Raw genomic sequence first — 23,888 nt, 5'->3', positions numbered from 1 at the left:
GCCCGTCCTCAGCGCCCCGCTGCCCGCCCTGAGTTACCGCCAGGCCTAAATCTTCCGGGATGCCCGCAGACAGTTGGTCTCCGCAGCCGTCTTTCTAGCATTTCTTAGAAAGGCTGTTTCCTCCAGCCTTGGCTATTTGGGAGCTCTGATGTGGTCAGCGGAAAAGTCGTGTCTGTATTACCTACAATTAGACTGCGAAGTCCCTTAATTGAACCAGCAGTGTTTTCTTTTTAACACCGAGCAGCGTGAGTTTGCAGATTTAAGGCCACACCGAGTTGCTTACAGGAGTATTGCACGGTGCAGATAACAGGAAGCAGTTGAGCAACTAGGGCTAGCGAAAACCAGAGCATCCAAAATGTTTTTTGCACAGCCAAAATAGAAAAAAACACTATGCATTTCTGAGGAAACTGGATAACTCATTGGAAAAAGTGGAAACTGCTGTTGGACATAGGCGCAGGGGTGCTTTTCCTCCTGTCTCCGTGTTAAACACCTTCAACTGCACCCAGAACTGCTCCAGAGGTGGTGCAGGCAGGGAAGGACGGGCTGTGCTGTTGGCAGCATCTCCCCTGGTCCTGGAGCAGGCCCAGCTGCCACCTCGCTCAATGCCCTGTGGGGAACGCACTGCGGGCACTGGAAGGGAAGGACCAGGTCTGGTTTAAATCTTTCCTCTTGGGATGGAGAAGTACGCATAAGTCGGGAGGGCTCTGCTTTGTGCGGTGAGGATAAGGGGCAGAACCTGACCGAGAAAAACCTTCGTGCGCAGAAGGTGGCTTTTTAGAGCACGGGGCCTTAAATGCCAGGACCTGAACTCCTGTTCCTCAAAGCAGCCAGGAGACAGTTGCAGGACTTAAACCGCAGGAACTGAGGTCCTGAAGTTGTCCCTGTAGGCTGAGCATGGGATGAAGAGCGACACACTGAGTTTTGTTGTAACAGATTGCTTTTATCATCTTGGCCAGGCAGAACAGGCTGCCGAACGCACCTGAAGGTAGGCACAGGTCCAAAAGTAGGCCCCTGAGTCTGAACCTGCAGCCCGAGAGGAGGCCTAACTCCTGCTGGCAGCGCTGCTGGGCACCTCAGTGGGCGCTGGGGTTTGGCGACCTCCCAGATCTGGGCTGTCGGCCCGTTGCGTTGAGTTTCACGGACATGGTCAGTCCCATTTGCGGGCGTGAGTGTGGTCCTTGGTTTCACCGTGCTGTAGTCCCTACGCTTCCTTCCCTTCAGGGCACAAGATGGGGACGCCACGTCCTCTCTTGGCCGGAGTGCTTCAGCGACCTGGGACGGAGCCGCCCATTCCCGGTGAAGACAAGTCGGGCGCTGCGGGCAGCCGGGGCCGCCCCGGGGCGGGCGGCGGGCTGCTGCGTGCGGCGCGGCGCGTAGCCGGCGGCAGCCGCACCCCCGGGAAGGACGGGGCGGGTCGCGGCGCGGCTTCTTCTGCCGGCAGCGGCAGGCGGGCGCCGTGTGCGGCGCGATGGCGGCAGGCAGTGGGCTGCGGGCGCTGGGCCTCACCGCCCCCCTCATCCTCATCCTCCTCATCCTCCTGTGGCCACCGCCTGTGCTGCCCCAAGGGCTGCCCGGCACGGCCGAGCAGCGCTGCTTCTGCCAGGTGGGACCGGGAAAGCGGGCCGGGGGGGCGCAGCATGTTCGGGACTGTGTTTGTGTTGCCCTATTAGGAAGGGAAGGTGCTGTAAAGCCCCGTCTTGCAGCGTCACGATTCCAGCACGTTGGAAGCTGACAGTAGGAAAAAGAACAGAAACGCAGCTGTGCGCTTGACTTTACATCTCTCCCTGCTTGATGGTTCTTGGCTCTTTAAATCGATGTGAAAACAGTAGATATGGTGATAAAGAATCAAAAAGTAAGCTTCTCAGTTCTTTATCTCTATAGGATTTTTGCTTGTGCGTTTCCTGCGAGCAGCGAAGATTGTTTCCTGCATATCGGAGTCTAAGTCAGAAGTGCAGTGTGAGCTAAGAAGCCCTAAACACTAAATGAAGTGGTATTCTGTCACATTAATGGCTTGCAGGCTTTTTCCTCTTGGGTAGGAAGCACTGATACCGTGTTTTGCGTGTTGTTGGTTTGTTGCAACACACTTGTTTATAGAATAGCATATGCTTTGGCCTCATTTTCAGTATAAATGTTCAGGTTCAAGATTTTTTCTGGACTGTATTGCCTTTAACCTTTTAAAAATGCACCTGAGGGTCACCCTGTCTTTTTGGAAAAATATAAAAATAACCTGCTGATCATCTTGTGCAGCATTGCCTTGGTGGGTTTTATTTACCACTAAGTAAAACATAAGCTAAGCCTTAAGTGTTAAGTTTTGCTCTCTCTTCTTTACATACCTAAGAAGGCCTGGATATAGTGCGGGGTTTCTTCCTGGGGACCATCTTTTGCTGTCTTGTGGGCTGTCGGATTAAGAAATCTTGACATAGGGTAAAGGTAAGAGTTTTGACTTGTTTCTCAACTACCATTGAGGCGAGGACTGCTTTGGAGAGAACTTGCTCCAGCGGTATTTCAGATGCTGAATTAACTAGGTCATAATGCTAGAATGAGTCTTGCACTCTTGTCCATCGTGGGTTTTTCTGCTACTAAGAGCAATCCTCACCTGCTTTTCTTTGACTGTTACATTAGCCCTTCCTTTACTTAGCGACTGTTGCTATCCAGTCCTGAAGCTTGTGTTAAAAGTGGCCATCTGTTACTAAAAACACCCACTTTCACATACTGCTTCTGCTTTCCAGTCTCATTAGCACTGAATATCATTTCAGTATGAGAGTTCCCTGGAACTTCGCAAGCAGCTTGTCCACCACGCAGATATTCCTGTTTGCTAATGCGTTAATGCTTTAGTCAACCAGGAATCCATTTTCTGTCGGGATTCCTAGTAATTATTGCTCATTCATTGTGTACAGACTCAGGTAGCTGCATTAAGGTTATACTGCAGGTGTCTGGCAGACTGGGATTTCAGTCGTGAGCTGAGAAGCTACGTTTCCAATCTGGCGAAAGGTTGTTTTTATTCACAGGTTGTTTCTGTGGTCAATCTCTGTCATTAAAGATGAGGCTGGCTGCTGAGAGTTACCTGTTCTTCTCTGAACAGACTTTCAAGCCACTCTTACATTCTTGTTAAATTGGTGTTTACCCACTAGGAGCCTTCAAGGCAGGAATTTGTGTCTAGCACCGTTCCCTATCCTTGCCGGCTGGCTTGGGAGGCAGCTTCCAAGTGCCAAGCAGCTGCAGATCCTTCTTTGCAAACAGATGCTAGGCGGTGCCATCTGACAGTGCTTCATCCTCCACAGTATAGTGTCATTCTGAGGTTCCCCATGTGAGCTCCAACAGCCCTCATCTCCGTCCCCTGGGCAAAAGACTGGGGAGGGGGGAGGAATCTGGGCCAGCATGTAATGCGTCCTAGGCAGATGCTGGACGTGAGACTGTCCTCTCCTGGCTGCCAGCTACTTGGTCCTCTGGATGCGCTGGCAAGCATAAGAGAGCGACCTAGCTGGACTGAGTGCCACAAACAGGAAGGGCCACGAGTCACTTGTGCAGGTCGACTGCAAGGAAGCAGGGGGTGGTTTCAGGAGAGGTGCCAGGGCGGTAGGGAAAGGCACTGGCTTGCTTTTAGCCTGGGCCTGGCGTGGTTTGTTTGGAGGAGCAGGCAGCTGCCAAGGAAGTGTACACAGGCTGAAAGAAACTCCTCTTTTCACTCACTGTAGTGTCCCCTTGCCTGTGTCCCAGTCCCACTGTAAGTGGGAGCTGCAGAAAAGAGTTTGCCTTCTTTCCAGCCCAGCTGTGCGGTAGGTGGGGATGTATGGGTGAAGAAGGGAGCCCACTGCAAGAGAAGAAAGCCCCAAATCTGCTGCCCAGGGAGTGTTTGCATGACACGGAGGGAAGCAGAAAGAGGTGGGGGGAGAAGAGCAAGAACAGCAGTGGCCGTAGTACAGAGGAAAACAGACTGACAGGAGACTGGCGTGGAGGAAAAGGGAGACTCAAGGGTTACATAGCATCCACGTGCGGTGGTGTTTCAACACCTCAGTTACCCACGTTGTGTGCATATATTGGTGTTAAGGGATTAAGACCTGTCACCGTGGAGGGCCAGCCAGACACCTTCCTCACAGCTTACTCAGCAGTCGGAGCCACTTGTGTGCGTCTGTCTCGGCTCCTTTGCATCTCTTCCCACCGGGCAAACCCAGCCCTGCCCATTTGTCTCATGCCAGGCTCTCACACCCCTTCTGGGTGGAGTGAGATCCATTGCTGCCGCTCAGCTCGGTGATTCACAGATGCCACCAAGCATCTGGTGCGGGCTTGGGACAGAATTGATTCATGTTGCATCTTCAACAGCTGTTTTAATTATTGCAGACTGAAGATGGAGATGAATATTGGAGGGGGACAGTTTTCTTTTTCTCTTTTTTCTTTTTTTTTTCCTTCTTTTTTCCTTAAGGCACCACCCATTGTTGGGCATATGTTTGACATATGCTGAGGTTCAACTGCTCTGACAGCAGGAGTTACGGTACGAGACCAGTGAGTCTGGCTGCGTGCAGGGCTGAAGGAAGCAGGTGCTGGGGTGGCAGGCAACCATAGAATCAGGCGGGAACGCTGGGCTGACGAATATGTGCTGCCAAGTGATCTGATATTGCCTACTTCCCTGGGTCTTAAAGTGGGTCAGCGTTGCTTGGTGGTAGTTTCAATGGGGCTTTGGTCTCAGTTTCCGAGGAGACTTGGCTCTTGATACTAGTTTTTGCACTCCTTTTACATGTGATCTTTGATAGGCCGGGCATACACAGGCTTTCAAGTGTTATCAGGCCTGGCTGTGTTTCCTTTTAGACTCTCGCCAGCCAGTGACTTGGAGAGCAGAAAGGTAAGGAGACCGATAAAGCCTTCTTGGCCATACGTAGCCTAGAGAGCTGTCCCACTTCTGCACAGCCCGACTTGAGCTCCCTTGAGGAGGAAGGAGTTTGCCCACTGACCTGCGCAGAGCTTAGGTTTTCCCCAGTGCTCCCCCTTTGCCTGTGCTACCCCCACAGGCACGTTCTTCGTGGCATCGTAGCTGATCATCCCACCAGCACTCTTCTAAACTGAGCAGTGGGTGTTTGGAGGTCTCCAAGGGTGACTCCCATCTCCTTCCGAATACTGTGGGAGCATTTGCAGCCCTTGACCCTGAAATGTTTTTGGAATGACGTTATGACGGATTGGCTCAGGCAGGAGTTGGTTGCCAGACCTGGTGAAGACAGGCCTGCTACAAATGGTACTTGCCCTCTGTTTCAGTTGAGGGCTTGTTGGATGCTTGGGTATTATCTCTTACAGGGATGTGATTCCCTTAGAGTGACACGTTTGTCCAACATGGATATGGAGAACAGCTGAAGATTGTCTACAGATCTTATTGTAGGCCCCCTTTTAGGCCAGCTGAAACATAACCCAATCTATAAGCTGCCTTCCTCAAAGGATGCTGAGTCTCCAGGAAGTAAAAAAATTTTTTTTTTTAATTTTGAAACAGCTTTGGATTGGGTAAGTGGCTTAGCAAGCTGCTTCTCTCTTTAAAGGGCTGATTCAGGCGACATAGCTTAATTGCTATGTTGTTAATCTTTAGTTTCCTTACCTTGCAAAACATGACAAAGTGCAGTACACATGTGAGGATGAGATGGTGGGCTTTGAAGTGAACGTGAGAAATAGAAGTGAGCTTCCAAATCATGGTGGTTTAACAAAAATTACTGTTTCTTTTTCAAGTGGAGGAGGGCACTCTGGCCTGCTGTGATGGCTTTCCCCTCCCTCGGCCCTTGGAGCAGGGAGGCTGAGCGCAGAATAGTGTCTAAAGCCCTGTTGAAAAAAAATTGGTTTACAAAGCACTAAGTTGCAGTATGGAGCAGTCCAGGTTTAGGGACTGGATTCCTTCCCGTTCTGTCTGGGGTGGGAGAAAGCTGAACTCTTCTCTAAGGTGCTGGATGTTTTATCCAGGCTGTCTTTTCTTCCTTCTTGCGTGACTGTGTACTGCGAGGGTATCTGCTTCGCTTCTGCCTTCCTTCTTGGAAGGAGGGCAGGGCGTTTCGTAGCCTCAGTAGTCACTACCACAGTTGTGTTCAAGGTGATGTGTAGCTCTTAATGAATTATCTGAGGGCTCTCTGGAAATGCATCAGGCCAGGGTATTCATGTTTCTCACATACGGTTCTTTTTCTTTTCTCTCTTTCTGTACATAATTACTGTTTTGCCCTTAGGTTGGAGTAGCACTTACGGTTTGGAATTGGGGAGGTTTGTTCTTGATGCCTGCAGGATTTTATTCCCTTTCCTGGGTCTGACTGCTGCGATGACGTGTAGACAACCCTTAGACAGGTTGAGTGCTTTAGGAGTAAGGAAAGAAGGAGCCACTTAAAAACAACCCGGCACCTTCTTAGATCCCGTGCGTCCCCCAATCTGCCTTTTTATTTCTGGCCTCCCTTGGGGAATTTTTATGCCACCGGTTGGCAGTGTATTTTGTTACGCTTGTAACAAGTTGGCTGGGGTTAGCCGTGGTCCCCTGGAACAATACCGTGTGGTGGATGCTGGTTTTGTGCTGTCTCCTACCACGGTTTTGTAGGCTTTCTGGGACAGAAGCGGCAAGAAGGTTACTTATCATAAACTGCAGCAAATGGTCTTTAACCTTGGTCTTTAACCCCTCAGTTTACCTGATACTGGAGAATGGCAACCTGTCACACTTTGTATTGCATCATCAACATCCAGGAAAATCCTGGTGAGTTGTTGAGAGTGAGTAAGTAGTATACTTGCTCTCTGACTGGAATAATTTCCCCAAGTACTTGGGGGCAGAGGGAAGCAAAGCTACTTCTGTATTGGGCAACTTCCTCTTCCAGCCAGTAATCTACGTGTGGGAAAGCCATAGCTGAGTTTGTTTTGCTTTTTTTTTTTTTTTTTTTCACCTCTCCTTTTCTCTCCAGGGCTCGTGCACAGCTTGCTGAGTTGTTTGGGGTGATGCAAGAAATATTGGCTTTCTAAATCAGATTTAGAACAGATGTTTTCTTGCTGAGCGGCTCTCTGAGGCCAGGGAGAGACTATTGCAGTTGCTGTGGTTCCGATTAAATCAGACAAATGGCTGTGGTGAAGCTGGTTAAAAACAAGGAGTTTCTTTCAGTTCTGTAATCTTTGGCAGCACTATTATTGCTTTATTGGTCCCTTTAGCACGCGCTAGCTCACACCTATATGCCATGCTGCCAGGAGTGATGTACTGAAGAGGCTGGTGTCAAATGAGAACCTGGCAGGGACTATATATGGCTCATTTCTGTTATAATGGGCAATATCCAGCACCTTGCTGGGCTTGGTCCTGGTACAAACATCTGTGATCTGTGTGCTTGCATCGGATGTGTGGGCATGGCAAAGGGCTGTGGGTTTTCCTGTTTGTTGCTTTGTATGTATGTAACAGTCTGTAACAGAATGTGTCAGTCATCTTTACTCTTTAAAGAGATGGACATGTTCATGAGGTGCTTGCTACTTTGACATAAGTAAATTCTAAAATATCAGTGTGTGTTAGGGGAAAAATATTCCAGAATAAAACTGCTTCTTCCCAGTCTGTAAGGCAACAAGTACAGGGCAGATCCTATCTACATGTATCCAAATAAATTCTCTGCCAATCCAGCACATTTGAGTTTAACGTTGTTTAATGCCAATTAAACTGAAGTGGTTGACCCTCTGGTAAAAGGAAATAAAATTCTGACTTGAAATGTTTTATTGTTCATGATGTTAAAAGGTACTGGCTAACTTGTTCGTGTTAACTCTCATATTTCTTATCCAACAGGTCACTGGTTATTTAGATGATTGCACCTGTGATGTAGAAACCATTGATGCCTTCAACAACTACAAGCTTTTTCCGAGACTGAATGAACTTCTGGAAAGTGACTATTTTAGATACTACAAGGTAATTTTTTCATAGGAGAATTGTTTGTTTTGTGTGTCATATTTTTTCTAATCTCCCTAAAAGTTGTTGCTGATCTTTTTAAAATCACATACCCCATTTTAATCTTAATTTTTAGGAGTGCAGTCAGTAAGTCTGACTTTTCTGTTATCAAGAGAATCTTAATGTGATGCCATATGCTTGTAAAATAGACTTCATAATTTTAAAGATATTTTCTTATGTGTTTTTTTACTCTTAAGAACTCAAACAGTAGGCCAATGGAATGCCTTTTTTTGCTGAATTAGGCCTCAAAAATGTTGATGGCTAGGATCAATATTGCATAATGAGAATGTCTGATAAATAAACTAAGCTTTTCATGTTGAATGGAAGACACTAAGAACAAGCAGATAAATTAATTGCTATTACTGCCAGACTGTTGCCCCATTCAGTGAGATTGCTTTTATATGTCTCCATATGGGTTTGGTTGGGCATGGTGGGGGTATGGAGCAGTATTTTGCTTGCCAAGTGCAGATGCTGCTCAGGGACTCTTGCCTGATTGTGTCTGCAGACAAGACAAATGTTCACACTCCTGTAAGAACAGTTTTAAAAGTTCCCAACTTCACTGCACTACAAAGTAGAACAGATCCATATAAAATCACCAGGGTAGAGCTGCCCCTCCCTGCTGCCCCTCAAAACCTGCAAAACCTTGTTAAGTGTTAGCTGTTGTAGAAGAATGATACTTGATACCAACTCACAGAAAAGCAAGACTAAGGTATGTTCAATACGCTTTACAAAGAGCTGTGCTGAGCTCAGATGAACGCTGTTGTACCCCAGCACCTTCAGTCATTACTTCTCAAACTTTAGGCAGCTCAGGATGTTGTGGGGAAAGGGACCTGTGTTTGCTTTGCCAATTTTTTTTCCTTGTGTTTCGCTTGAGTGCTTCCTCAGAGTAATGTTTACCCTGTATAGAGAGCCAGCGAAAGGCTGTTGCACAGACCTAGAGCCCTTAGCACTAGGCTAAATCTTATCATAGATAAGACTTGTTAAAGAAATTAATACCCTTTCGTCTTCCAATGTTGAGATTTGTAACAAGTATTAAGATTGGTTTGAATGAAGCACGAATGGAGGTGTCTGTGTGTGAAAGCACCAGAAGCAACAGAGCAAGGATTAAAAGAACAGCCTGTAGTGATAGCAAAGGACATGAGTGACAGCGATCCAACTGGTAAACACCAAGGGATTTGTTGTTCCCATCGTGCCCAGAAGGCTTGCACACCAAGTCCAGAAAACAGGCCACTTGACAGCAGAAGAGCTGTGCTCTGGCCATAGGAGGACAGCAGCATGGTTACAGCACATCAGATATGCTGTCTTCTTCTTGTTCCTCCAGATGGGAGGCAGGCTGTAGTCATAAGATGCCCCAACTGAGAAAACAGAGACAATGGGTAGCAAATGTACCAAAGCTTCACAGAGGGTGAAGTGAGCAATATTCTGAGGTCAAAGATCACCCCACAGTAACTGTTGTCTTCTAAAGGGCACAAAATGTTGTACCACATGACTGACCAAAAAAGTTTGTCATTGCCCAGCAAGAAGAGCCTCAAGATTGGCTACAGAATCTTCCTGCTATGTGCCTTGTCTTCTGTGTCACCACAAATAGTCCTGGCCAGACCACAGGGCACATGTCTGGTATAAGAGAATGAGTGCGAGTGACTGAAATCAGTTTTGTTTAAACATCACTTTCCTCTTGCACTTTCCCTTTCGCTGTCTTCCTCAGTCTTCTGTTGTGAGTTTTGTTATGTTTTGTCTGAGTTTTGTTATGTTAAGTGTTGTACCAAAACACTGAAGATATTTGCTGATAGACTGTGGCTGGCAGTTGGTTTGGTTACATGGAGAAATGCATAATAGCATAATATGGTCTTTGCAGGTAAACCTAAAGAAACCCTGTCCTTTTTGGAACGACAGCAGTCACTGTGGAATAAGAGACTGTGCCGTAAAGCCTTGCCCGTCTGTAAGTACAAAATCTATTCACTTTGTTCTTTCCTGTGTTCAGCTTTTGTGGACCAAGAGGGAACAGGCAAATGATTTACTCTCGTGGTTATTGTAGCTTTAGCAAAACTGTGGCCCTGATGGAGCTTCCTTAGGTGCAGTAGTACTGGGATCCATGAGAACAGCTGAAATACTAAATTCTTAAGGTGTAAAGAAAGACTAAGCTTTTAGTAGCTGACTCTCCATGAACTGCCAAAAACTTGTTCCGGTCCCTCTTTTATTTTGGACATCAATGAAATGATTTTTTAGGCAAATCCACTATTCTTACAAGAAGTACCTCTTGTGCGAATTGCCTGGATACTCGCTCTGTTAGCCTGTGAGCAACATTGTGATTTGCTTTTTTGGCTGATTAATGCAGACTAGCCCTTGCAGATTTTCCAGCAGTCTCCGTAACATGAAATGGCTCTTTCAGACTCTGTTCTCCGGTACAAAAGCAGGCAGTCTTGCGTTTGCATCCTGGACAAAATACTAGAAATTTTGCATGCACTGAGCAAAAGAAAACATCTTGGCTGGAGGAGTCTGCCTAAAAAAAGGAAGAGAGAGAGAAAGTGAGTGGATTAGAAGCTGGTTGCTGGATTGATAGACCTAGTGAGAATGCCACACAGCCTGGTTTTCTGGGTTGGTTACCAGCAACCGACTATCTTGCACTCACAAGCTTGGGTCTTTAGAGCAGCTTGAGTGTTCATGGTGCACAGGAGTATAGCATGCTAACAGATACTAGGAAAGGATAGTAGTACTCTGGATGGAAGAGGCTTCCTGATCCTGTTTTCCACATATTTTCAATGTCACTATAGTTTATTTTCATGCATAATTTGAAGTATGATGCCTTGGAAGCAGTTGTTTATCCCCCACAACCTGATAACTCTTTGATAACCTGACGTAGTGTAGCTGTTTGCTTGGTTCAAAAAAAATCTAAGCTGATAGGACATCTTAAAACAAGCTGGCACAGGTGGATGAAAACATATCATTTGTTATATAAATTCTGGTATGTTAAATTCGTTTGTATTCCTTCCCCCACCCCACCAAATTACCCTACCCCTCAAACAGTTCTTTTGTTTCGCTAGTCTCCAGAAGACACCTACCATGGACTAGAGCAGGATGATGGCTTTTAGTCTCATTTTTTGATTAAAATAACACCAAGTTTTGTTTAAATACTTCTTTCATTAAAAAGGATGTTCTTGATAATGATGATGGCTTATGTGAAGGTATAATGTTACAGTTACATTACTATTAGCTAGAAGATGTTCTTAATTTAAATGTGCATTGCTGCTGGAGTTTTAAAGGGAGTCCAGCTACTAACTATGCCACTGCTTGTTTTAATTATTTTGCTTTGGGTCCGTTTCATTCTGAAAGCAATAAAAATAACACTTGTTCATTGTGGGTTCCTCCCCTCCAATTGCAAATACTACCATTGTGGATGAATTTTGCCTCCCAACACTCCTGCAGTGTAGAACCAGTTTTATTGCCTTCCTATTGATGAAAGAAATGGAAGTTGAAAAGAACTTAGGGCCTGATTGTCTTGTGCTGTGTGGAGCTGGGAAGTCTGAAATATGGGATGAAGTGGTAGAAGAGAAACGTTTGAATGACTTGTTTTAGAGCTGGGAGCTGCAACATCTGAAAAGAGGCATCTGGGCTCGTGCCAGGAAGGCCTGCGTCACCTGGAGACAGGATGCCAGACATCAGCTGATGGGAGGAATCTCCAGCTCCTCAAAAATTTATATTGGCTTCCCTATCCTTATGCTTGAGTAAGCGAAACATAATCTGACATGGCACCCATGAAAGGCTGCTGACGTATTCAGAAGAGGAGTCTTGCGAAAAATCAAAATAAAACACTGAGAACATTGCTTAACGTTAGTTCGTAGAGGAGCCAGAAATCAAATATGTTATAAGTTGCATCTGAGTGCTTTGAATACTTTCTAACTTTTAGGAACTGTGATAAACTTTTCATTTTTTAAGAGATTAGACTAAAAAGCCCCATCAGCCTCACAGCTAGCATATACTCAATTTTGTCTTTCAGAATGAAGTCCCTGATGGAATCAGATCTGGAAGTTATAAGGTGAGGATGTCTACATGCACAAAATGACACTGGTTGTAGGACTAGTTTTGTGTCATTCCAGCTGTTTTTTTTTTTTTTTTTTTTTTTTTTAAAGCGGGGGGGCAAAAAACCGTCTTAATCAGGTGGGCATTAATGGTCAGGATGTACCTCATGGCTTAATTTTTACCCTCTTGAAGTGTTTGGCATACTATAGAGCCTTGAAGTGACTGTCCTAAAGTCAGATCTTCCCCTCTGCTAATGTAGGTCAGTTTGGGAGACTTTTCCAAGAGCAAATGTCTTGTTTAGGCACAAAATGCTCCTCTGGCAGTGTTGGAGGCTGTTGCAAGTCCCTGCAACAATCACCACAATTGCATAAGCTTCTGAATATCTGCAGAGATCCTGTGGAAATACAGGATGGGATGAATCATAAAAGTGTTTCTGATGCTTAGACTATTTAGTGTGTTAAAGGCAGAATTCTAACAGTGGTAAAACTGCTTTTTAATCCTCCCTCCCCATCCTCTTGCTTTTCAACCCAGTATTCAGAAGAAGCCAATAACCTTGCTGAGGAATGTGAAGAAGCTGAGAGACTTGGAGCTGTTGATGGATCTTTGAGGTTTGACTTCTTTTTCCACAATCCTTATTGTCTCGAAGGAAATCTAATATCAATGTGCTTTCCAATAGTCTTTTTCTTTTCTCTTCGCAGTGAGGAAACCCAGGAGGCTGTGCTTCGGTGGACGCGGCACGATGACTCTTCCGACAGCTTCTGCGAAGTTGATGGTATAGGGACCTGTTTGATGTGATACATTTTGTAATGTGATTTAAGCTCTTTAAATTCTCTGCAGAGCTTCTAGGCCAATGTGTAACTCTAGCAAGCCTGCAGCATATGTGGCATTGCTGCTCTCTCTTTCTGTGTTTTGAAAATAATGTGAGGTAAATATTCCTGACAAGGCTTCATTGCTGGTCAAGGTCTTGTGGTATTTAGCAAGTTAGCAACTTAGACAGAGCATGCTTGGAGTTAGCTTTGCCATCGGTGGCCTTGCCCTCTGATAGTGCTGAAGGGCAGAGAGCTGTGCCCTGCTGTTAGGGGTTGGTGTGCAGGAAATAATATATATGTGCCTTTTTGGAGAGGGACAAGCTGGTCTCTTCACAAGACTGTTCAGTATGTGAAGGGGTGGCTGGATCGGCACTGGAAGGTGTCGTTTTCCATCATAAGCTTTTGTCACTGACCCCGCACTCTCCTTTACAGACATCCATTCTCCTGATGCAGAGTACGTGGACTTACTGCTGAATCCTGAACGCTATACTGGCTACAAAGGACCAGATGCCTGGAAGATCTGGAATAGTATTTACGAAGAAAATTGTTTCAAGTAGGTGCTTTGGGAGACAGGTTCCACCAGCCATCAGTCACTGCATCACTGTTGTGATGTGAGCCCAGTCATGCAGTCCTGTCCTCCCTGGCCAGTGCACACTGGTGGCTCAGATGAGCTGAACTCTTCTCCCCAGTCTCTAAGCTGGTTCAGACCCTGCTTTGGGGTTCTCCTGGCATCGCTGCACAGTACTGGTGGGCAATTGAGCTGTAACTGGAGTCTTGCCTGCCGTGATCTCTTCAGTGATTCTCCCCATTCACAACAGTGCCTCTCCAGCATCAAGTCTTTTGCTTAATGTCTGCTAGCACTTGTTTAGACATGTGAGTTTTCCTCATTACAGAGAAAGCTCTGTAGCTTTCTCTTTTAAGAGAGCTACATTTCTCTCTGCCCTTTTCCTGACTGAGCAGAGTTAAAGAGCAGGAGTTGTTCTTAGATCTCCTTAGGCTATGTGACTGCTGGGAAGTAGGTTTCTGCACAGCAATGAGACAATCATTTATATTACTTACTTAAGTCATTTTTCTCTCTTAGGCCTCAGACTGTAAAAAGACCTTTGGCATCTGGTAGAGGTGAGTCATTTATTCATCTTGCTAAATCGTTTGGTACTGTGCTGATTTGAGCTCTAGGAACAGTAAATGCTATCTGAGCTGCTTCTCCTGCTTAAGGAGAAATGTATCTTAGTTCTTGATCGAGTCTAGAATTTTATGGCTAATATAAAGGGTACCTGGAAGGATCCTCCATCCATGAAGGATGTCTTTCTGGCATTCATCACGTAGAAAGGGAATCTGATTTGCTACTTGTAGAAGAAATGGGAGCTTTGATGGGACCAGGAGCAGGACTAAGCCTTGAGCACTTCCTGAGTACCTGATTTCTGTGCTCAGCAATGTCAAAGGCATCCAAGAAGGTCTGAAATAAGACCCTGCCCGGGATCCTCTGTGGAAACCACCTAGTAAGAGAAACTCTGTGCTAGTAGCTAAGACCAAACAGAGTAAATGAAAGTAGGGAAGGGATTTGAAAGCACAAAGAGTTTCTTGCCCATGGCTGCTAAGAGCCCCCCCATCTCCCGACGCCCCTTCCTGCCCAGACATCTAGAGCATGCTGCCTTGCTCCCGCTTTGTTTGACCTGAACCTTTGGTTTGTCCTGCCACCTTATTTAAGCCCAAGAGAAGCTTGTTCCAAAGCAACTGTCTGAAGACCAATCCAGCAGTGCCTTCTGGGGTTATCCCTGAATTTTTCCTAGGTTGTGTAGGTGTTTTGCCCCATTCTCTGACCAACCCTTGTGCAAAGGAGCAGCGCTCCAGGAGCAGCTCTGGTGAAGGGAGTATACAATAGCAATTAAAATATCAGTGCTTCCCTTGATGACTTCTGTTGTTTGGTGCAAGATATAAAAGAAATAGTGTAGGTTCCCTGAAAGGACAGGGAAGAACTGCTGTTTTGCAGATGAGGAAGCAGGAGGACATAAAAATAGATGGTCTGACCTAATACCTGTCAGAGTTGCTGCTAGTGCCTGTATATGCTGCAGGAAGTCGGGATGGAGTCTTTGAGTAACCTGCTGGAGGTCATACAGGAGATCTATGGCGGAGATGTAGACAGTTACATTCTCTGTTCTACAGTCTCTGCTTAAACTCTTACTTCCTTCGCAAATATTGATCCATTCTGTGCTGCTCAGGTTATTCAGGAGCATCGCTCATCTGGTGTCTTTGCTGCCTGCAGTTTGAGATGCTATTTTGTGTGTTTACAATATTTCTAAACTTCCCTGGAGATGCTTGTTCTCCCATCAGAGCAGATTAGCAGAACAATCTTAATGCTTGTGCTTCAGAGTTTATTTTTGGTCATGTGTAATTTTTATCTCCTCTTTTCTCCCTCTCCCGCTCCTCCCTTGCTTTTCTCATCAGGAGATGATGAAGGTGGGTAGCACTGTTTGTTTGTTTTTACTGATAACAGAAACAAATGCAGAGTCTTTATCGTGTTCTGTCATGAGCTGCAGCATTAGGGTAGTGCACCTGGTTAGCCGAATCATTGTGCAGGCAAAATCAGAAGTAGTCTTGAAATCCTGCTGCGTTCAGGGCCCCATGGAGAGATCCCTCTGAGCTCCGTCTTGCTGAGGCCACCCCATCCGTGTGTGGATGTTTTAAAAAGCATCTGCAGTTTTTTGGAGCACAAGTCCCATTTGAAAATTAAGTGTCCTAAGTCTTCGGGAACGGGACTTACCGTTTTGTTTCTCAGTGCCTGCTAGTGCTGATTCTGGTGTAGCAGAAAAGCATCTTTCAGGGAGAACCAGCTATTAAATATGGAGCTTTCGAAGGAATTGCAGTCCCAACAGCCTCTGGCGTCTGGTAGGAGCCGAGTGCCTAACTGCCCCCCTTTGAAAGCTGTGGCCAGAGAAGTAGCCCAAAACATGACACGATATGTTAAAGCCCTCCTGCTAGCACAAGCTATTTCACTCATGTGTTCATTTTCCTTTTGTTTCCAGGACGTACTTTTTACAACTGGCTGAAAGGTAATTCTTTTTCTAAACTTGATTGCTCCTTTCAGGATGAATGCAAAATGGCCAGGGTGTGGGTGGGAATTATTTGTCACACTCAAATGAGATTAGATTTCCATCTGAGAGGCAGAAGAGGAAAATTCAACATATGCTTTCAATATCTTAAAATGCCTGTTTCTTTTTCAGGTGTCTGCATAGAGAAACGAGCTTTCTACAGACTAGTTTCTGGTCTCCATGCAAGCATCAACATTCATTTGAGTGCCAGGTACCTTTTACAAGGTAAGTGCCACTTTCTGTGCTGACTCTCTGGTGTCAGCTGTAAGTTGAGACTGGAGTTTAACTTCTGTGGCTCAGCCCATTCCAGGAGGGTTTGGGCCTACCTCTATGCTCTTCTCTTCCCTCCCTCGGCACACAGGTAGCCCCTGGTTGTATAATGAAATCAGGAATGAAGATACCACATGGCTTTAGATCTGAAAATGGCTGGGCTGTGCTCCTTACCTAGACCTCCAGCTTGTATTCCTTTTAGTCTTCCTCCAAGCTTACTTTGAAGAGGGTTTCCACATGCCTGTCAAGGCTGCCTCTTTCTAGCCTATCTCTGGCAGTTTAGCAACAATCCCCCCCTAGACTGTGAGATGCTTGGCTGGGATTTTCCAAGATCCTTGTAGTTTCTGTATGCCACTTTTGTTTCCTTTGCGTCCCTTTGTCCAGTTAGCTATCTGAAGTATTGTTGTAGTTCTAAGTGGTACCTGTGGACCAAGCCTACCGGCTTTATTCTGTTAAAGCTTAGAAAAATCAAGTACAGCAGATTTAAATTTGAGAAAGCTGTAGGAATTTGGATAAGTAATTTAGATTTAACTAAGTAATTAGATTTAAGTCTCTACAGACCTAAAGGCCTCACCTTGAGGTAAGTTAGACTATGTTAGACCCGTAGGAGATAAGACATGAGTTGGAACTGCAAAAAGAGGATTACAAAATAAGCTTGGCTATAGATAGACAAGCAAAGATATTTATTTTGCTTATGTAGAGTGGGATAGTTTCTGTTGGAGAAAAGCTCTAGAAAAAGAGCTCTGAGAAGGTGTTCCTCCTCTGTTCAGCTCACATGCATGCAGACATTTGTGGATGCCATGATAGAGAGCTTAGCTTCTGAAACTGAAGGATAAGAAAGTCCTTCCGTGCTAGGCTGGTCATCTATTGGCAATTTAGAAGTTAAGATCTTCTAAAGCTTCTTGCATTTTTCATTTTAATCCGTCAGGTTGATATGACTCTATTATAACTTACTTTCATTACATACTTTACATAATCTTAACGAGACAAATGAGCAAATATAAACATTCTGTGCTGTGAAAGCCTCTCCGTCTGGGGGAGGCTTCTTGAAACCTCTTGGTTCCTAGCTGATGCCTGTCGGTCAGTGGGCTGTCGGGTTTCTGCCCTTTTCCTGGGGTGGTGGCACAGCTGTGCTCCACTTCAGCTGCCCCAAGGTTTATCACTGACCCAGCTGCAGTCTGAGCAAAGACCCCAGCCTGCGCTGCAGCCTGGCCGTGTGTGCGCTCTGCTCCACTCTGAGGGAGGCAGGTCCCGGTGAGGAAGGGCCTGAGATTTTGACCCAGTGGACCATTACAGTGGGGTTTGCCAGAGCTTGTCTGGCAGAGCCTTTGTCTGAGGGAATTCTAAGATTTCTCTTAAATGGTTTAGTTGTCTGTAAAAAAACCTCTGAGGAAAGGATTGAATATGGGCCCAACTTCACTGTGCTCCCCAAGTTATGATCCTTGTCACCCTACTGCCCCTGCATTCAGTGGAGAGGGCTGGTAGAGAGAGCTACTGGGTTTTCACGCATCCCAGCGAAGCAGGATGGCTCAGAGCTCTGATGTCTCTTCATCTTATCCTGCGTATATCCCCCAGCTGCAAGACGGTGGTCACCCCCCTCTTAGGGTGAGAGCGTGGCGTGTGAGCAGAGCTGCGGTCGGGCTGACACTGGATGGCGCTGCGTGGGGGTGCAGGCAGGGAATCTTTGTGCGAGAACCCTGCCCCACTCCAGCACGTCAGCACTTCCCTGCGCTGGCCTTGGGGCTAGCTTCGATCTCTACCTGGCACTGCACAGCATACACCCTCCTGGTTTAGACTGTAAACAGTCTCCCTTGAATCCCTCCCTAAATCTTCTGTGAGCTAGCCTCTGATTTGCACATTGGCTCCTGGTGCAATGTGGTCAGGAGGCCTGTGCTGTCTGCCTTTGCAGACACTGGGACCAAAACAGTGAGACCTCTTATGATTTCTGCAGCACATCAGTGGCTGGCTTTCGAGGGCAGGAATGAAGAAACAAAGGGCCCTGGGACCTTCACAGCCTGTCCGTGCTGTCCTCTTAACTTGCAGACAAATGCCAAACTAGCACCAGCTTACATAAAACTGCTCTCAGAAACGGTCAATTCAATGGGTGGAAAATTCTTGAACTGACTTAATTCTGTTTAAAATGGGCAGTGTCCATTTTTAGCTTTTGCTTGTAAACGTGAGTGATGTTTTTAACTGACTTAAGGTCCATAGGAGTTCTGTATCTATTGGGGTTTTAGTTTGGTTAAAAAACATGCCTCTCTTGACATTTGAGCAATTTGGGGAGAGCAGAAGCGCTATGGCTATTGTAAGTCTCGGACCTCCTTGGGTAGAGTTACGTTTCATCATTTAGTTTGGGACAATGGGAGGAGATCAACTAGAACTCTGTAACTGTTTACCTGATTTCTGTTTTTTGCTGTCTCAGATACATGGTCAGAGAAGAAATGGGGCCCGAATGTTACAGAGTTCCAGCAGAGATTCGATGAAGTCCTCACCAGAGGGGAGGGTCCCAGGAGACTCAAGAACCTGTACTTCCTCTACCTGATAGAGCTGCGGGCCCTGTCCAAAGCGTTGCCGTTCTTTGAGCGCCCCGGTTTCCAGCTGTACACAGGAAATAAAATTCAGGATGCAGAAATCAAAAACCTGTTGCTGGAAATCCTCCATCTGGCCAAGTAAATACATTCAGTACCTGGGGAGAATGGCTCTTTCAACCTTGGCATCTCTGAGCACACTTAACCTTTCACTTAAAGCACCTAGAAAGGCAGGTTCTGGGTTCTTTCTTGTAGCGGGATAGCATGATTTGTGCAGTAGGGTAGTGCTGTTGAGAGTGCATTGATATGTGAATTCAAACTGCAAAACAGGGTAATTAAGCCCACAGTTTAATGGCTTAGACTGCCTTTTTGATTTAGCAAAATTAAATTTAATAACCACCTACATGTCAGCCTTGAAATTGGCTACCTTTTTGACTCACCCATGGAATGGCAGTCCTGGCTTCATATTTTTCTCTAGAATAAATCCTAAATGTTCTGCTGACAGAGATTTGGGCTATTGGACAGAGTTTGGAGTAAGAGAATGCAAGATAGCAAACCACATGTAAACGGCCGTCTGCTAAAGGAATCAGTGTTTGAATTTATCTTGTCACTTTCCCATGCCTTCAGTGCTTATGTCTGTTAGGAAGCAGATTACAATTGCTTAGAAACCGTAGAGCAATAGCTGAAAATCTCTCCAAGGTGAGATATAAGCTAAAATTGAAAGTCCCTAAGAGATTTAAGAAACAGAGCTTACACTTAAAAAAACATTTGGTGATGTTAGGTGTCTAATACCTATTGATTTCATCTGCATGCCTAGCCAGATACTTCTGTGGATCTGGACTTAAGCCTGTAGAAAGATAAATCTGTAGAAAGATAAAACTCTTTTAATTTTTTTTTTCCTTCCAATTCTATTTCAGGTCTTTCCCTCTGCATTTTGATGAAAACTCATTTTTTGCAGGGAATCAAAAAGAAGCTGCTAAACTAAAGGTAATTGTCCACCCCTTCCCTTTGGGACACTTGCTACTGAAAGACTACTCAAACTTGTGTCTGGGATGATACTGGATCTGACAGGGACCTCAGTAAGCTCAAGGTACCAGATTGGGTATTTCCGGTTCATTTTGCTCTCTGAATGGTTTGGATATTGGTGAGAGGCTACAGACCTTGGGGTGCACCCTGAGGAGAGTGGTGAATTGCTGCTGAGGACCCCACTTCAGGAAGCGTTACGCTAACTCAGTCTGACTGAATTGAGCCTGAGGTCTAGCATTAATGCATTATTGAATTTGTTTAGATTAGTGCATGGAAGAAGTCCTAAGTAGTGTTTAACCATGATCAACTTTAAATGTCTTTTCCCCTAGGAGGAATTTAGGCTACACTTTAAGAATATTTCTAAGATAATGGACTGTGTTGGCTGCTTCAAATGTCGCCTCTGGGGGAAGTTGCAGGTAAGTTTTGTCAGCAGTTTGGTACATGTCTGGAGACATCTGATGGGACTCGGATGTGCACGTGCAGCTCCTGGATACTAATCAGCTCCTACCTACAGATCAGAGCAGCTTCAGGTTTTACCAAGGTCCAGTCAGCTGGAAGCAGTGTGCTGATTCCAGCTTGCTGGGCCTGACTGGAGCTGCACGTTGCCCTGACAGCTGAGAACTGGCCTAAGTCACTGCAGCTGCTCCCTGGGAGTGTAGGAGAGTGGAGGGGGTGCAGAACCTCTGGCTAGCAAGGCAGAGCGTCCTTTGCAACTGAAGGTTTGGCGAGATCTGTGCTGAATTTGCATGTGGTCCAAATTTAGGCATGAATCTCTCTTGGGTAGTTCTGCTACCAAAATTAATGCTAAATAAATAAAATGTCCTGGCTCCATGTTGCTTGCTCCTTTGAACTGTGTGCTAAGTGAAATCCAAGTCTTGCTCTGTTAAGATGATGATGTCAACAGGAATCCTTGCAAAGATGATGAAGGGAAGTAAAGTTTAACATGTGAGTCAGACTCTGGATGTCTCCCCTTTATTAAATGGCCTCGTTTGTCACACACAGACCCAGGGCTTGGGTACAGCATTGAAGATCCTGTTTTCTGAAAACCTGATAGAGAAGATACCTGAAAGTGGCCCTTCCTATGGATTCCAGCTGACAAGACAAGAAATTGTTGCTTTATTTAATGCTTTTGGAAGGTTAGTTTGACACTTTATTTTCATTTTCTCCAGCTTTATATCTGCTGTTGTCTTGCACCCCATTTAAGCTTAAACAGCTCAATTTTGACCAGCAATGTTGGTGTTAACTCCTGCTCTGATCATACTTTCTCTTAAAGAAGCTCCCAGATGTCAGGTGTTTTAAGGCAGAGTGCAATAGCTGGAAAATTTAAAACAATTTCTTTATCATCCTTATTTCTGTGAGGACTTCAAGCAAGTGCTCATATGTCCTGGGAGCACATCGTGCCCAGACAAAGGTTGCTGTTCTTACCCATTCCTTGCTCAGTTTAAATCTCTCCTTCAAGCTTATAATTTTTACCAGTTTGTTTTCAGATCCCCATTTGCCATAGTTATGTTTAACAGGAATCCATCAGTCCAACCCTTCTGGAGAGTTGGATGGGGAGTCTTGGCAAAAACGGAGGGAAATGAGGCCTTTAGGAGAGTGAGGATTGCAAGATGTTTTGGTTATGCATTACCACTTAGTGCTGTTGATGGACTTGGAGTTTCTTGCAAATGACTCTTCAAATGAGGTTGCTGCCAATAATGAAGTCCAGTGGTCCTGCTTATGTCTCCTTTCAAACCTACTGAATTCTCTCTTCTGCAGTGTGAGCCCCCACCTTTATGTGCATCAGTCAAATTTAGAAATCCCCAAAATACCCTTACTCTAGCATGTTTTTTTGTTTTGATTTGTTGTTTTCCCTCCCTAGCTACCCTCCTGAGCACAGCTGCTGTGTTCCCTTCAGAAAGCATTCCAGCTCCTTTGGTCTGCCTTTACTTAGGCCATGTTGACACAGCCTTTGGAAACAGCATGCAGACCTTACAGTCCCTTTGAAAGGCTGTTTTCAGAGGAAGCTGAGGGCTGAGAGAGGCAAAGAGCCTCTTTCTCCCACACCTGCCCGCTGCCCAGCTGAACCTCTACCCTCCTCTGTGTGAAAAGGCTGTAGCACACCGCTGGGGCCAGGCAGCTTTTCTGTCAGCAGTTAGAGCTCTGATTCCAGCTTCTCTACCCACCTCAGATGGATTAGAAGAGCTTTTTAAAACAGACCTCCATCTTTGTCCGTTCAGAAGTGATTTTGATTATTCAAAACCTCCTTAAAATAAGAAGCTAACCTGTCTGGGAAGGGCAGACCTGGAGGTCCGTTAAAGAGGAGGAAGTCTTATCCTAGGAATCTGATCTGGCATCTTCATCAGTGCTGATGCTCCAGGGGCAAAATGCATTCAGCAAGAAAATGAGGCAGGTGAATCAAAAACCATTCAAAAGAAACGAGTTGATATGCAAGGAGTCTCAGCAACCTGCCTGGACAGCTGGTAATATTATGGTCTGTTTCTTGTCCTCAAGTTAATGGGCATGTCTGATCACTGCTAAGCTCCCTGTAACATCTTAATCTACTGTTTCTTCATAACAGAAGCTTGTGTTTGTTTGCTTTAAAAAGAGTCTGTAAAATTTGTTTCTGGTCACAGCTGAGCTCTTAACTAATTTATTTGACTTTCTAAGTTCTCTCCTGCTGAGGGCCAATTAAAGCTTTACTTGATAGCATTCCATTTCTTTGGATTTTTAAATAAGGTGTGATTACCTGCGTTACTCTAATGTTTTCCTTTTGCTTCCCTTGCACACAGGATTTCAACAAGCGTTAAGGAACTGGAAAACTTCAGGAACATCTTACAAAATATGTAGTGAATTCGTGTGAGAGAAAGACTTAAAGTTTTACTGTTCAGCTGTCCTGGGTTCTGTAAAAACAGGCAAACACCACGGTTTCATCACACTCCCAAAGACGACAAGGTGAAGACCACTGCTAGGCCTCCTGTTCCCAACAGATTGTCTGTAACCTGCTGATGCCAAATACTTTGTACAAAAAGAGAAAAAGAAGCTATTTTTTTTACAAAGTGCAGGGTCTACATGTAAAGTTTATTTTATATAGGGGGAGATTATTTGGGGTAACTTCTTTAAATATTGCTGTGCTATGTTGATGGATGAGACTGATCTCTTTGTCTTCAGAAGCTGGAGCTAGGGCTAAAAATGTGGCACTGAATAAACTTGGGGATACAAAATACAGCCATGTGTTAGGGCACATGCTTTTTCCTTGTCTGCTCTGTGATTCCAGCCCTCATTTACAGTGAGGTACCTCATTACAGCTGCAGCATGATTGCAGGAGCCACTTGTGCTTCAGGGCTGCCGCAGGGCAAAGGTGCCTTGCTGTCACCAGTGAAACTCTTGTGGCAACAAGGCCGTTCCTGATTGTCTTTGCTGGGTTAACCCTGCTGCATGGGAGGCTAGTGTATGCTGCAGTGATGGCTGCAAGGCTGCTGCGCTCCTTATCGGGGCCTGAGTGGTTTCAGACAGCAGCAAAGAGGTAGAAGACTGGTGTGTGCCCTGCCCCTGCTGTTCCCTAGCCCTGAAGTTTGTTATTAGTGTGCCTTGACTCACGCCGGGAGTTTAGATTTCCTCCAGGAAATGGAGTTCCCCGGAACAACCGTTGTCTTGGACAGAGCACCATGAGTCAACACAGCAGGTCGGATGGGCTGGTTTGCAGCCCATGCTGTTCTGCACGTTCCTCAGCTGAGCTGACGGTTCGGGCCAGTGCTGCAGCGAGAGCAGGGGACCTTCCTCGTTGTTGAAGGCAGCTGAAGATGAACCTTGCAGCAGCACTCTGAGGTTAGCCAGGAGCCTTTTGTCTTGGGTAAAACGCTGTAGGAACAAGACGACTGGTCCCTCTGCTGCCTGGTGGGGAGTGGTCAGGACAGCTGGGTGCCAGGGCAGCTGCCGCGTGTGCCTGCCAGGCATTTGGCCTCTTCTCTGTCAGGGGGCAGTGGCTAAAGCCACTTTTCTGAACTTTATTCCCTGCTTTTGCTGCATGGTGTAGAGTGGTGACAGCAGAGGAGCGAGGGGAAGGGGCTGATGTGGCAGGTAGCTTCTGAAGGGAGGGTGCAGCAGCGTAAGCTCTGGAAGGAGGGTAGTGGCAGCTCTGGTAGAGAGGAGGGCAAAGAGCACAAAGGCAGTGATAACTAGCTGCGTGCTGTGCGTTTCCTGATGGAAGATGAGGTCTCTAAAGGGAACAAGAAGGTGGGTGCACAGGGTGAGG

The 23,888-nt window shown here is 45.8% G+C and overlaps 1 protein-coding gene across 2 annotated transcripts; it reads left to right on the top strand.

Moving 5' to 3' along the window:
- The first annotated feature begins 1,351 nt into the window (after nucleotides 1-1,351).
- Nucleotides 1,352-22,861, top strand: ERO1A (endoplasmic reticulum oxidoreductase 1 alpha). 2 transcript variants are annotated; one of them, XM_026109118.2, is made up of 16 exons: nucleotides 1,359-1,603; nucleotides 7,757-7,876; nucleotides 9,771-9,854; nucleotides 11,910-11,948; nucleotides 12,464-12,540; nucleotides 12,631-12,704; nucleotides 13,174-13,294; nucleotides 13,823-13,860; nucleotides 15,187-15,198; nucleotides 15,765-15,791; nucleotides 15,963-16,055; nucleotides 18,523-18,769; nucleotides 19,546-19,615; nucleotides 19,984-20,070; nucleotides 20,657-20,790; nucleotides 22,426-22,861. In XM_026109118.2, the coding sequence occupies exons 1-16, from the start codon at nucleotides 1,469-1,471 to the stop codon at nucleotides 22,481-22,483; spliced, it is 1,416 nt and encodes a 471-aa protein (XP_025964903.2). In that variant the 5' UTR covers nucleotides 1,359-1,468; the 3' UTR covers nucleotides 22,484-22,861. The 2 variants fall into 2 exon arrangements, with proteins under 2 accessions (XP_064367906.1, XP_025964903.2); XM_064511836.1 differs by lacking the exon at nucleotides 15,187-15,198 and having other exon boundaries at nucleotides 1,352-1,603.
- Nucleotides 22,862-23,888: the final 1,027 nt, after the last annotated feature.

This window comes from Dromaius novaehollandiae, chromosome 5 (assembly GCF_036370855.1).
Source record: "Dromaius novaehollandiae isolate bDroNov1 chromosome 5, bDroNov1.hap1, whole genome shotgun sequence".
In the NCBI taxonomy this organism is placed as follows: Eukaryota; Metazoa; Chordata; class Aves; order Casuariiformes; family Dromaiidae; genus Dromaius; species Dromaius novaehollandiae.
Note: the sequence above shows the minus strand (reverse complement) of the source record. Positions and strands in the feature narration are given on the sequence as shown.

Coding starts and splice junctions, on each gene's coding strand:
- ERO1A (XM_026109118.2), top strand. CDS start 1,469: ATGGCGGCAGGCAGTGGGCTGCGGGCGCTGGGCCTCACCGCCCCCCTC. Junction 16,056..18,522: donor TGCCAGGTACCTTTTACAAG/GTAAGTGCCACT, acceptor TTGCTGTCTCAG/ATACATGGTCAGAGAAGAAA. Junction 19,616..19,983: donor AAGAAGCTGCTAAACTAAAG/GTAATTGTCCAC, acceptor CTTTTCCCCTAG/GAGGAATTTAGGCTACACTT.